Genomic DNA, 14,750 nt, shown 5'->3' with positions numbered 1-14,750 from the left:
AATAATTTTTGGCGCGGGCTAAAAGTGATAATATGTGAGAACTTGATGTCACAGGGCTGGTATGGCTGTCAAAATGGGCTTGGCCAGTCCAACCCAGTCCGCTACTTGGGTAGGGTTGAGCTAGGATTTTTGAGCCCATTTAAAACTGAGGCTTATAAGCCCGGCCCAAGTCAGCCCGTTGTCCCTTGAGGCTTGACCGAGGATGGGCCTGGGTCGGCCCGCGGGCCAAAAATTAATTAAATTCAAATTAATTAACTATTAAATATTTAATATTTTAAAAAAAAATAAAAATTAAAAAAAAAACTATTAACTATAATCCTCATTCCCCAACCCTAGGTTGCTCATTTACCTTTCCATATCAAATCTCTGAATCTAAGAAAAATGAAAGAAAAGTATTAAGAAAATATTCATGTAACTTTAAAAAAGAAGAGCTAGAGATATAGAGAATTTGCATTTCAATTACGAGATTCCTTGTCAAATATCAAGCTTTTTATACGATCTAAGCAAACAGAAATTGTTTACATGATTAATCGACTATGTCATGAAATGTTTTAACGAATTTTTTTTTAAAAAAAATTGAAGGGCCGGCCCGCCCTAGCCCGCGACCCTCTTAGGGCTAGATTGGGCTAGCCATTTTAAGGCACATTCATATAGTGGGCCGGCCTGTCCTATTGCACCAAATTTAAAAGCCCACGAGGCTTGGGCTGGGTTGGTCCGTTTTGAGGGGGAAGTGCACAGCCGCTAATTAGAGATGTCTTTACTCTTTAGCCACTGTTTAAAATGTATTTACTCTTTAGCAAGTGCTTAATAAATTTTTATTCGCCCGGACGAAAATACCCCTGTGCTAGACATGAGTGCTGTGTAAATATTAAGGACATGGTGTCATTAACTTCATGAATGTTGTGTATCTATTAAGGACAAAGTATCCTGTATTTGCACCTTCCGTTGTTAAACTTTAGGACAGCATGTCCTTAACTTCATATGTGTAGTGTAAATGTAAATGACACAATGTCCTTAACTTATATTTGCACCTTATGTTGTTAAACTTTAGGACCACGTGTCCTTAACTTCATATGTGCAGTATAAATGTTAAGAACATAGTGTCCTTAACTTTATGAGTATTGTGTAAATATTAAGGACATGATGTCCTTAACTTCATGAATGTTGTGATATTAAGGACAAAGTATCTTGTATTTGCAACTTCCGTTGTTAAACTTTAGGACATCATGTCCTTAACTTCATATGTGCAGTGTAAATATTAAGGACATGGTATCCTTAACTTCATCTGTGCAGTATAAATGTTAAGGACACCATGTCCTTAATATTTACACAACACTCATGAAGAAAGAGTAACAACGTCTTTTCGTATTAATTTTAATAGAGTAATGATTATTTTTGCTCAGCATTAAAAATACTGGATAAAACCTGAATACAATATTAAAAAGAGGCTATCCCACGCCATTTCTACCCGTTTTGACAGATCTAAGGGCTGGTATTAAAAGTCCATATCACCAATTTGAAGGGAAAAAATGTCTAGATACAATGACTAGCTCACCAACTTTAAAGCCCTTGGACGATCATGAAGTAATCTCACTTGAAAAGATTTTTTTATTAAAAATGAAAGAAAAAGGATAGAAAAAGTAAAGGAAGAGAAAAATAACGGAAAATAATGATGACTATTTTACGCTCATATTATTGATTACACTCTCTTTATTCAATTTTTATATTGCATTGTCGCATGTAGATAGTCAAATATCAATCACATTTATTTTCTCAATAAATTTTACTAACATATTCTTGACTATGGAATTTTTTTGACATGTACTGTTTTTCACATAGTTATCCTTTTAAAAGAATTAAATGGATCAATGCTCGAATTTACAATGAATATGAAAATTAGAAGTATTGATCTTCACATTTTGAACACCATCATTTTTCTTGAGACAGAGGAAGTACATATTTTCCTTTGTTACTAGAATGAGTTTCTTAAACAAGAATATCATCCCTACATTTTGCTTTCGTTTTTTTCTTCTGGGGACTGTTAAAATTGAGGGAAAGAGGCCCATATAATGGTAGAAGGTGGGGTGGGCCGTTCGGGGAGCAAGATTACTTGGTATAGGGAAATTCCACGTGCAAATTGCGACTAACATGAGCACATCTCTATATTGAAATAATACCATCTCCTAAGTCTTAACTACAAGATACCACATGCCATTGCTAGACCCTCACTACTCAATTACCACATTTTATATTCATATTCTTTTTTGCAAGGAATTGTTCTGCTATCCACTTCACATGTCAAAGTCTATAGAGGCAGAATCAAGATTTAAAATTTATGAATTTTAATATGTTAATTGTACTTAGGGCTGGTAAGTGGGCTGGTCCCGGACCTAAACGGGTCAAGTGGGCCGGACCAAACGGTCCCGGATCCGGGCCCAAATTAAACGTGCCAAACGGGCCCGGACCAAACGGGATTTTTCTAAGGATCGGCGCGGGACCGGGACCGTTTGGTCCCGGGCTAAACGGTCCCTGGCCGCGGGCTAAACGGGCTAAGTGGGCCCAATATTTATTTTTAAAATATATATATATATATATATATATATATATATATATATATATATATATATTTAGAGACAAAAGGATGTTAAAATAAATATCTAACATGTATAGATATTCGAATATATATGGTATATAAGATGTATATATAGTATAGTATATATATTAAATGTATATATAGTATAGTATATATATTAAATATATATATAGTATATATAAATAAGCTATATTCGATAAGCTATATATACATCTTATATACTATATATAAGATGTATATATAGTATAGTATATATATATATATATATAAAAGTAATAAAAGCTATATTCGATAAGCTATATATACATCTTATATACTATATATAAGATGTATATATAGTATAGTATATATATTAAATATATATATAGTATAGTATATATATTAAATGTATATATAGTATATATATATAAGCTATATTCGATAAGGTATATATACATCTTATATACTATATATAAGATGTATATATAGTATAGTATATATATTAAATGTATATATAGTATATGTATATATATATATATATATATATATAAGATGTGTATATATATTTTAAAAATAATATCTAAGTCTAACAGGAGTATCAAATGGGGCATCATTTGGATTACCAGGGTTACCACTAGTTGGGTTAACATTAGGAGCATGACTAGTTGGTGTATCATCATCCGATTGAGTTTTATTAAAATCTATTTCCTCGTCATCATTTTCATCAATAGTTGGATTAGAATAAAGAGCATTCATAAATTCATGGTCTAATTGTTCGCCAGATCTAATATTATGGCAAAATTGACTTTCAATAAATTGTAATAAACTATTATCGCTATCAAGAATAACAATTGTAGGATGTATATGGAGTTTGGTTCGGGGAGCCGGGAGCAGTGGGGGAGGAATAGATTGAGCACTACAATCGTCACTCTTGGATTTTCCCTTATTTTTATCAATTTTTTTTTTAAGAAAGTCATCTTAATTAATAAAGTAATAGAAAATAAATAAACACAAACAAAATTATAATATTAAAACTTAAGAGTTGGAACGAGTTTACCGAATTGACAAACAACTTGTTGGAAATTGATTATCGTTGAAGACTTCAATTCACCAACTTCACAATTGTTTCACAAATTGTAACAATAAAGTGAGCAATAGTAGCGATTATAGAAGAAAATTAGAGAGAGATTGATGATTTTGTAAGAAAAAATGAAAGAATGACGGGGTATTTATAGTTGAAAATAGGAAAAAAGTGTAATTATAAAAAGTTTGGGATTAAAACAAAGTTGGGGGGGTTAAATGACTATTTTATAAATAGCCAACGGCTATTTTTGACAGCCCAACGACTATATTTTAATTTTTTTTTGTTAAATTAAAAAAATAGCCGTTGGGATCGTTTGACCCGCTAAAATCGGGCCAAACAGTCCTGGCCCGTTTAGCTCGTTTGGCCCGTTTGGCCCGCGGTTCCGGGCCTAGACCGGCCCACTTGCCACCCTTAACTGTACTCATAGCTCGCCTTAATTATGAGGTTCAATATTAAATCTTTATATATATTTAACACATTTTCTTATTACAATTACTAAGTTTCAAACTCGTTCAAACCCGTAACTGATACCGCAGAAGTTTTACTAATTTTGTATCTGGCCTCATTGAGTAGTTTTATTAATTTTGATAATGTGAAGGAAAACACCACTCCAATGAGTATGTTTTACTAGATCGTTGAAACTACTAGATTTATCTTCAAGGAATCAATCATGTGATCCAAGATGTCAAAAATTCTGATCGACCTTAATGTCGCGATTTCAAAGAAGTGAAACTAGCAGATCAGATTTTTAAGGATAATGGTGATAAGACTATTAAAATTTTCGCTAGTTGTCCTTCTTTGTATTAATTATTTAGTAGATGACCCTCTTTTTATTTCTATTGCAACCGATGTAACTTTTAGACTGCACTCTGTATAGCGCCCAAAAAATATATAAAATTTATATATTTTTTGTATATATATATATATTCTGTATCTTATATACAAATATTATACAGATTTTATACATTTTTTAGGCTATCAAATATAAATAATTTATGACGCGGCTAAAAGTAATAATACCCCAATAAAATATGAACAATAGCCCAAAAAAAGGACATCTTTGAATATTATAGCTCGTTTCGCCAACCTTTTTTTGGGGCCAAAAATGCCCTTTTGTTTTGCCAAAAGTGCTTTTGGCCAAAAATTGAAGTGTTTGGCTAAGTTTTTAGAAGAAAAAAAGTGTTTTTAAAGAGAAACAGAAGCAGAAAAATGTAGCTTCTCTCCGGAAGCACTTTTCTGAAAAATACACTTAGAAGCAGTTTTTAAAAGCTTGATCAAATACTAATTACTGATCAAAAGTGTTTTTCAAATTAATTAGTTAAACACAAATCGATTCTCGCCAAAAATACTTTTTTAAAAAGCACTTTTAAAAATATTACTTTTTTAAAATTATCAAATTTTAGAAGTTTGAGCAAACATGCTATTAGTGATTAGACCCAAGTAGGAACCCTCGTGGCCCACGAAAACAGTGGGTTAGTGGAAAATGTTAGCTAGCTGTCCTGTCTACCGCATGGGCTTCAGTGTTCCTGCGGTACCATCACTAAGGTCTGGCTCATTTCCTTTATATCATCAAAAAGAGTGTGAAATGCCATCATATATCCATATTTTACAATATATTTAAAGATTAATCAATTTTATTTAAATTTTAGGACATGATATCCTAAAGTTTAAACCTCAAAGTTCAAATTTTAGAACATTGTGTCGTAAAATTCGAAAATTGTGTCCAAAAGTCCGAATCTTATGTCCTGAATTTTAAATTAGTAATTCAGAAGTGTCCTAAATTTAAAATTAACAGTTCAAAAATTCAGGATACTTAGTCTTGAAATTTGGATAAATTAATTAATATTTAAATTCATTATAAATTATGAATATATTTTAAATATCAGACTTAAAATTGATTAATGCTGCACTTCAAATATTCTAACGGGTTTTCACCAAATCTTTATTGTGAATTAAATTTGATGTGTTGAGTTTCATTCCTGTGTGATGTTAAAGTTTACAAAATCAACAGCAAGAGAATAACAGTAGTGGTCATGAAGGATCATAATATTACTGTTTAAATTTTAACATTTTAATCATTAAATTGTTACTAAAATTAATGTTATACTTACAAAATTTATGGTATGATAAAGGCTAAACTCTTGGGTTCTTTATAGTGAGTGGTGCATCGAAGTATCACAAATGGAATTTTTTCTTAAAGAATATCAGTATTTAAATATATCCTAGATACAACTAGAATATAAATAAATAAATTGCACATTCTTAGATATGTAAAACTAAAGACCTAGAAGATGAGGAGAAAATAAAGATAAAGGTAGTGATGATCACTGATTTTGGAGTATGAGTCTTGACTTAGGACAAAAAGTTTCTTGAAGTATCCTTTCAAGTTTAGTTTATCAAAACTTATATTGATAACGAAAAATATAAGTACTAGACATATAGAAACTAAACCATATGATCAACATATGGTTTCATATTATGAAAAATAGTTTTTAAGTAACTTTTATACACGAAAAACAAACTGCAATATTAAAAAGTTTTACACATAGAGAAGAAGGGAATCTGCAGGTTCTTAATAGGTCCAAAGAAAAGCTCCCATGGCAAACTTTCTCTTTTGGTTAACATTTCCAGTGATAGGAAGTCCATACTGAGTAAGCAAGCAGTCCAGCTTCCATTCTGGCATGCCCTCATATTCAGCTCGTGTGTATCTTGGGTAATGCAACGGCATATGAAAACCATAGCCACAGTGCTCTGTGCTGTGCTGGCTATTCGTGCCATCGCCATCGCCGCCAACGTTGGGCGGAGTTGGCCGTGCCATCGACTCCATTCCACCTCCACTCATTTTCTTAGAAACTTTATGGTGGTGTGGAGAAAAACACAGCGGTACTGGGGTATTTATAGAGGAAAGGAAAGGCAGTTTATTTTTTTCCTTTTTTCCTTTTCATATTAGTAGTTATTTTAAGTTAGTAAATGTAGAGTACCATTGTATTCACAAGCTTTTCATAATAGTAAGTGCAAACTCAAGAAAATATTTTAAATTTTTTTCAATTTCACGTATAAAATTTGAGTACTTACCAATTACAGAGCCAAAATTTTTCTTAAAGTGTGTTAAAATATAAAAAATAAACAGTAAAAAGATTGTCTAGCTATATATATAATATAACTTTAGGGGAAAGGGTGTTAAAGATGGCTCAGCTACTGCTATGTACGATTGTCTAGTTAACAGAAAATTAAAAAAAAAATAACTCGCGATACTGTGATTCAAATTATATTCGACTTCTTAGTTACTATGATGTCCGTTGCGGACTTCGGAATAAAGATACAATGTTAGGCTTCTGAAATTAAAAAGTTATGAATAATAGATAGTAGCTGGCACAGTTGAGTGTAAGGATTAGAAAAGATAATTGTCGACAAAAGATTAAATTACTGTGAATCTAACACACTTGTAACTCCTAGAATTGTTTTTAGTCAAGATGGTACACCTATCAATAGAAGATTGTCCCTTGATGGGGACATAAATTGGTTTGTTTTCTAGAGCACGTTTGTACGTTACATGTTACTCTTGGGAGCAAAATTCCAAGACAATCTTGACCAACTGGTAAAATAATAAGTTCCACTAAATAAAACCCCAGCAAAGTCAGGTTGAAATTTTCTTCTATGAAATCATGTGAAAAGGTGAAAAATAATCACGTGAAAAAGAAAACGTGTGAGTTGTAGGCTAGTTTTGGGGTAGTATTACAATTGCAATCTCAATATCTCAATGACCATATAATATGATTTTTTTCCTTCCACTATACGACAAAAATAACAGTTTCCCTTTCTTAAAAATACAAAATAAGAATTGCTAATTGTTTTCTCGCCCTCTTCTTATCTTTCTCCCCTTGTACCATAATTTTTGTATTCGAAAAAATGAATAACTAAGTTTAAATTATCAAAAGTGACAAGATGATCACTTCTAGAACCCACTGTAGTAAGATCTTATTTATCTTCTTTGCACTTAATAATCTTTCTTGACTAATTGGCTCTTAGAAATGATCAACATTAATGTTTGAAATCGATATTCAAAAGATTTTACAATCAATGATACAGTACAGGTGGGCTAACGCCTCTCATATAATTGTGTATACTGAATGGTTAGCAAGAAAACAGATGTCCTTTCAGAGGCTAGCGACCACAGAATCCACAACTAAACGTACTGCAATTAATTCATCAAAGCATTGAATTATTACCAGTTCACCAAATTGTGGTTGCTATTCGTTCAAAATACTCTATGACCGGAAGCTGAAGGCACCCTATTTTGCTATTGCTTCTGCTCTGTCTTAGAAAAAACAGAATGTCATTTTTTTCCCGAGATCTAATCCTTATTATTCCAATTATGATGTGTTAATTTAGTGAGACATGTAAGAAGAGAGACATGATAGTTCTATGATTAAAGTTATCAAATATTTTTTCGTAAGGGTTGGGCAAAACTTTACGAGACAAATAATATGGATAGAAGATGAATATTAGCTACTACTTGGAATATTTTCAAGACCACCATTGGTGGCTTCACATTGCAGGCTGCCATTTTTAATTGTCGGTCGAGGATGGTTGCGTGCATGAACTGATGTAGATACCTAATGAAACTGCTGTGACTAGCCTTTCAAAAAATAAGATGACCCATGACCACTATTAATGAACATTAGATCAATAGTAAAACTAACTTTATTTCGATGTTAAAGCACTACCGTTCTTTTCCGGTTTGCTATCAAATCAATAGGTGCAACTGTTGCATGCTGTTGCTATCAATTGAGACCACAATTTCCTCTTTACTTTTAGGTTCAATTTTCTGCGGAATTTTGTCCATTTCTGCAATTTAATTTAATACTCAAGTTGCTTGAAGCAAGTATATGGCTATGCTCGAATTTCATACGTCTAGCTAGGGCCACCCTCCCCCATGGGTAATTGGGTACATATAAAGATACAAATAAAAGACACATTACTGTTAAGCCTAATTATTTGGGATTCAAACCGAAATGATAATTCCTCAAAAATGCCCTAACAATGTAGCTCAGCTATTTAAGCCCAACAAAATTTGCAGCAATGAGACAATCTAAGAGTAATTAGCTGTCTTTCAGCATTACCAGTTACTGTAAATGACTTGTGAATATACTCATCCAGTGTCCAAAGTGCCACATACATCCATGAAAAAGAAAAATTACTAAGCTATTCTTTCATGCAATTACATGATTTTTATAGTTAAAGCACAAGATACTCTGGCACAAGAAAGATCTGTCTCTAATGCAACTTGTTAGACTCAAAGTTTAATGCACCTATACTAGCTAACTTTGGATATGAATCATAACAGAACACAAGAGAAGTTTATGTAATCCACATCCTAGTCTTTGCCTGCATTTTCTTGATTTCGCGTGCGTTTGCTAGTGACACCAGAAAAGCACAGAGCATAAAAAGGAATTGTTACTGTGGCATAAAATTTGTACTTGGTTTGGGTACAAAAGGAGAGACAAAAGATTGACAGTGCTCGTCTAACTTTGATGCACATTACCAGGCCGGTAATAAGCTCCCGTCATCAAAAAGCTTCTAATCTCAACTCTTGAATCACGTCATCTTGATTTCCTGGAATCCAAGTGATGGTCATGCAGACCTTAGCTGAGGCTCAAATTTGTAAAGTGCTTTGCACAAATCAAAGAAAAAAAATTAGTGGCAGTATTTTGTACATCAGGAATCTGTTCTTCGTTCAACAGAAACTTCAGATACACTCTCAGAGGCCGGTTTTACTGTCAAAGGCAAATCCACTATCGTGCTTGGAGGAGCAAAATACATATGTAGGGACATCATGCAGATAATTATACCCAAAAAGAGCTGCAAATAGAAAAATTAAGAATAGAATAAACACTAAGGAAGAAACTGACAATGACACAGTAAAGACATGTTTATGAAATATAAGGGCGAATAACAAAAGCAATGCAAATGAGAAACAGCTTTCTGGTGCTTACTTGTACTGTTGGCTTGAAATCGAAGAGGAGCACTGATAACACCATTGTCAGGAGCATCGCCATAGAAGTGGCATACACCTTAAAAAGAATAGGTAACAATCTGATCATTCGGATAGAGGAGCAAAAGGAAGAGTAAAGGAGCAATCATTCAAAAGAAAGCAAAAGAAACAAATTCCCAGTAAAAATGACATCACATAGTTATAGCTAAGCAATCATTTTGGAAAAGCTCTGAATCACCAAAATAGAAAGGTAAAACAACTGATACACACTTTATTACAGAAAATCACTAAACCTGCATATCATCAACTAGCTATCTCTATACATTTAAATAATGGCCAGTTGCACCAGAAATGACACTTCATCTCTCGTTCACTACACACTATATGCAAGCAACCATGAGTATGAATTTCATTTCCTTTTTTTCTCCTTTTCTTTTCAGCAACATTGCGCCTAGATGCATTACTTAAGTTGCTCGAACTCAGTCTTTATGGGTTTTTTTGAACAGTCCAACAGTTGTCTTTCTTCCCATAAAAACTTCCATCTCATGGAGAAACTACACGTGTCCCGCCACCACCCCCTTCTCCTTAGCCTCTCTCAATTTCTAAGCAGAGATGCCATCTGAAATAACTCATCGGCTTTCTCATCCCCAGATAATTTATTTGAGAACCGGAATCAGGAATCTAAAAATTTTTTGATGTTATATAGTAGGATTTGTAACTCTTAATGTACAAGAACATAGACAATTGCCATGAAAATCAAGGGGAATTAAAAAGAACTTTTATTGATATGTAACTACAGTTCATAACAAACTTATCAAAGGTGATCAGAATCGTTCACAAATGGAACAGAAAGCAAATGCATCTAATTCGGTAAGATAAGATACCTTTACAATATTGTCAGCATACTTCATCAACCATGAAACCATAAGGCCAGTGGTTCCAAGATTCAACACTACTAACCATGTGGTCATGTTGTATCCATTGAAAAGGCGCTGCCACCAAGGTCCTTCCTCAAACCCACTTCTAAAATCATCCATAAGAAGTCGACCCATGTTGAATATTGAACCAAATCTGAAAGTCCAATGCACTATTTAAATTAACTGACTGATTTCAAGGGCCTTTACTAATAGAATGCAATTTGATCGCATAGCAGGAGACTGAATCAGTATCTGAAGACTAACAAAATTTCTTCCTTAAAGTCACATGAAACCATCTTCTACTTTGGAGTTTTAACATATGTATGAGAGAATGAGTTCAATTGGATTCAATAACCAAACCAGTATATATCGCTTGGTCAGGAAGAACTCACGTGTATAATTGGACATTCTGCCAATACAAGCTGTCATTATTCTTCTTCATCAAGAATTCAGTATAAACACCAGCCAGTGCTGAAAGACAAGCAGAGAGTACACCAAACAAATATCCTTGAATGGGTGATGAAAAGAGTGAGTCACAAGAAGCCTCTCCACAGCCTTTCACCTGAATTGAACACCAGGCAAGTGCAGAGTAATTATTAATACTCCCTCAGTCCGATTTGACTGGACATGAGATTTTAAATTGACTTATATGCTATATTAGTAATAATAAAAGTCAATATTAAATAAATGGTTAACAGAAAACATATCAAAGTTTAAGACTTGAGTACTTGAAAGTGAAATGGAATAGGGTCAAACATTTTAAGACGTCTCAAAATGGAAAGAGTGTCACATAATTGGTATGGAGAATATCAATTTATTTCTTTGAAACGGTGACAAAAGAGGCAGTATTCTGATATCTACTTTTGTAATATATCGACATATTGAAGATAAGTCAACTGGAGTAGTCACTAGATTAAGCTTGAACTAGATGCAGACAGGCAATACTAAAAAGATCCGGTCTTTAAAATTGAATGATTGCCAGAGAAAAACAGTAGAGAGCATTAGCATATATTACAAACTACACTGGTACATCCATAATAGCATATAGAAAATCTGCAGGCAATTCACTGAGAATTTTAATCCCATAACTGAGCCAATAATCCATTATACTCGTAGCATAATTCTATATGAGCAATCACTGAGCAGTAACCATCTTTCATGATAAAGAACAGGTTATGCTTGAAATTAATATAACAGCTGGAATACAGGACTTAAATTTGGCATGCCGTTTCCAACACCATACATGATTAAGTTTCTGGTCAGGTCTCTAAAAGAAAATTTCTACACATGACATGTTTAGCGCACCCAAATCATGATGCTTAGACAATAGGCAAGCAGATTCCATAATCACCTGGCTTGTGGTTGTTCCAACAGCCAAAAGTACAATTGCCATCCACTGCAAGTTTGTAAGTTTCCTCTTCAGAAACAGCCTAAAATATGAAAGATAATTCTCTAATTTACTTACCAAGTTCAATGCAGGAAATAAGGAATTGATGCTGAATGAAAAGAAGCGAAATAAAGGTGGGAAACTAGGCAAAAAAGTCAGCACCAAGCACCTGAACAATATTCCCGTAGTAACAATCTTTAAATTGCCCATTATCTGATAAGTCGATGTATCTACATATGTCAATGTAGCAAACTGCACATTGTTGTGGATGAGATAAATGATAGATGGAATCGGGTATAAACGAACACTCTTCCAATCCATTGTCATCTTGGGAGGTGGTGAGTTTTGCATCTCTCTCCAAAGAAAGATACTAGATACTAAAAGCTGCAGTTTGACAAATGAATGAAGGAGGAAAATATCAGAGAAAATCCTCAAATCAAGAAGTAACTATAATGCAAAAAGGATTACTACACAGCAAATAGCCCCATCAATGCCCTCTCCAAAAGATCCTTCCAAAGGTAGATATACAGTCAACAGGATCTTCCATACAAACATATATATATATATATATATATATATATATATATATATATATATATATATATTCTTTTTGAAAGTAGGATAGTCCATATGTTTTTAAGAGATTGCTCTAATTAATGATGAATATGAGGCGAACTTGTGTAAAAAATAGAGACATAGATGTAGTTCATTTCATTAAGCTGAAGATTAAGAGGGAACATTCTATACCAAGTGCATCCAAAAGCGAGGTGATGGAATTCCTCAACAGCTTTTCATTCTAGTATTTTTAATGATGATAGAGCATAACGGCAAACACGACATTAAATTAGTAAATTGAAAAGGAACAAAACATGATAGTACAGCTGGTATAAGAAGAATGAGGATCCAATTTAAAGCTTCCTTTCTACTTCTGGATAAGTTTTACTTGAAAGCTATAGCAAAAAAGAGAATTCCTCAAAATCCTATTTATTCTAGTATTTTTATTTAATGATAGAACGCAATGTACCCACCCTCTTAAACAAAAAATGCTAATCTAAGAAATGATACCTTGAAAACTTCAGCTAGAAAAGGAACAGTAGCATAATCATATTTGTATCCCCCATTACTTTGAGATAACGTCGTCAAAATTCCCTGTCACAGGATGCATAATTCGAACATTAATCCATAAATCCAAAATTATCAACCTACATGTATCTAATTTTCAATTAGTCGACACTTGATATGTAATCAAACCACTAGTTATCACTTATACAATAATATGCAAACTAAAATGCGGAACGCTTACAGAAAATCTCATTAATCGGCGCAATACACTTCGTGATGAAAAGTAAACTTGATTTTACTCTTTCAAATTGTAACCTAAGCAATTTCACACTCATATTCATGAGCTAATATTTTAAGTGTTAGTAGAAAACACAGATCAGATGTGAAACTTCGAGAAGCAGAAAATAGAGCGTGGAATTAGGAGAAACCTGAGAGCTGGTGAGAACGGTGAGAAGCGAAGCGACAACGTACCACCGCATATCGCCGGAGATTCGCTACCTGCCTTTTCCCGGCGAAATGTGAATCGGAAACTCTGCTCTCCGTTCTGCTTCCTCCTTTGAGGAGTTTTCTGAAATTACGAACACACTGTCGCAGTGCCACTGGGTATTTCCGAGTAAACAAGGAACTCTTTATGTGACAAGGAAAGAATTCGATCTTTGATAGAGTTTAGCACTTTATAAAATAGTTTAGAACTTTATCAGTTCGGGTGTGTGTAAGCTGTGTAAATATGATACCATCCTACTATATTAAAAATTACGAAGTCCCCTTACCTTAATATTCACATTGAATAAAATTGTAAATTTAGATAACTTTCTTAATATTTAGGACTTTAAAATTAAAATTTTGATAATTAAATATTTTTCGTATTTAAATTATATATAAACCCCTAACTTTTAGGGTTTTTAATGTCAATCACCAAATTCATAAAGTTGTTTACCCGGAAAATGGTACAGTTAGAATTTGTTCGTGGTTTCTAGACAAATGAATCGAGTTGATCCCAAAAAATAATGAATCAGTCAATTTGGATGCAAGATACTTAGCTCAAATATAGATAAAATGATAGATTTGGAGAGCCCGGGAACAGGGTTTCCGGGTACAATGATGATAAGACCAACAAGCTAGAGAGAGAAAAATAGTATCAAGATGCTGTGTTAGAATATATTCCTTGATGTCCAGAAAATTGTCCCTTACAATGATTGTTGAGCCTATTATTTATAGCTCAATGAGTGTCATGGTTGGGCCCACCACTAATGACAATTATTGAAGTGCGATAATGGAAACCTAACGGTAAACATAAATGCCCAAATTCATGTAATGAGCCGTTACTCTTTAATGCTGTGGAATATTCTCCATTAAATGCTACCGGACGCAACATGCCTAATGCCTTTATGGACTTGCCTTTCTCGGTGACACGAGGTAGATGTGCCGATTTTCTGTCCTCCCGGCTTTGATTCCACGTGTCCCTTTTTTTGGTGGCCACATATCGTAACATATTTTACCCAATACAGATAGTCTCTTTGCTTTTCGGTGACATAACTTTGTGTTATCGGGAAGTTGATGAGAATCTTCTTTTGGCGGAAATTACTATAATTCCTTTTGAAGGTTACTGACGGTTGATTAGACGCCTGTCCCTCCGAATTTAATTCCTAGAACACGCGTCCTCCTATGATTTAGCACGCCTTTTGCCGGTTATCGAGGTAATCGGATCCAAGTATTTTAGCGGCCCAAAATTC

At 33.6% G+C, this 14,750-nt stretch overlaps 1 protein-coding gene across 2 annotated transcripts; it reads right to left on the bottom strand.

Moving 5' to 3' along the window:
* Positions 1 to 8,836: 8,836 nt before the first annotated feature.
* LOC104113814 (CMP-sialic acid transporter 1) lies at positions 8,837 to 13,668 on the bottom strand. 2 transcript variants are annotated; one of them, XM_009624115.4, is made up of 9 exons: positions 13,446 to 13,653; positions 13,021 to 13,104; positions 12,125 to 12,339; positions 11,920 to 11,998; positions 10,961 to 11,130; positions 10,536 to 10,722; positions 9,653 to 9,730; positions 9,374 to 9,518; positions 9,103 to 9,272 (listed from the first exon to the last, which is right to left on the bottom strand). In XM_009624115.4, exons 1-8 carry the CDS (start codon positions 13,494 to 13,496, stop codon positions 9,375 to 9,377), a joined length of 1,008 nt encoding a protein of 335 aa, XP_009622410.1. In that variant the 5' UTR covers positions 13,497 to 13,653; the 3' UTR covers positions 9,103 to 9,272; position 9,374. The 2 variants fall into 2 exon arrangements, with proteins under 2 accessions (XP_009622402.1, XP_009622410.1); XM_009624107.4 differs by having other exon boundaries at positions 8,837 to 9,518; positions 13,446 to 13,668.
* Positions 13,669 to 14,750: the final 1,082 nt, after the last annotated feature.

This window comes from Nicotiana tomentosiformis, chromosome 1 (genome assembly GCF_000390325.3).
Source record: "Nicotiana tomentosiformis chromosome 1, ASM39032v3, whole genome shotgun sequence".
Taxonomy (NCBI): domain Eukaryota; kingdom Viridiplantae; phylum Streptophyta; class Magnoliopsida; order Solanales; family Solanaceae; genus Nicotiana; species Nicotiana tomentosiformis.
Note: the sequence above shows the minus strand (reverse complement) of the source record. Positions and strands in the feature narration are given on the sequence as shown.

Bases quoted from the DNA above. Each gene is read 5' to 3' on its own strand.
- LOC104113814 (XM_009624107.4), bottom strand. From the start codon at position 13,496: ATGCGGTGGTACGTTGTCGCTTCGCTTCTCACCGTTCTCACCAGCTCT. The intron at 13,105-13,445 runs GTTTCTCCTAAT...ATCCTGTGACAG, and splicing joins CCGTTCTCACCAGCTCTCAG to GGAATTTTGACGACGTTATC. The intron at 9,731-10,535 runs GTATCTTATCTT...ATTCTTTTTAAG, and splicing joins ATGCTGACAATATTGTAAAG to GTGTATGCCACTTCTATGGC.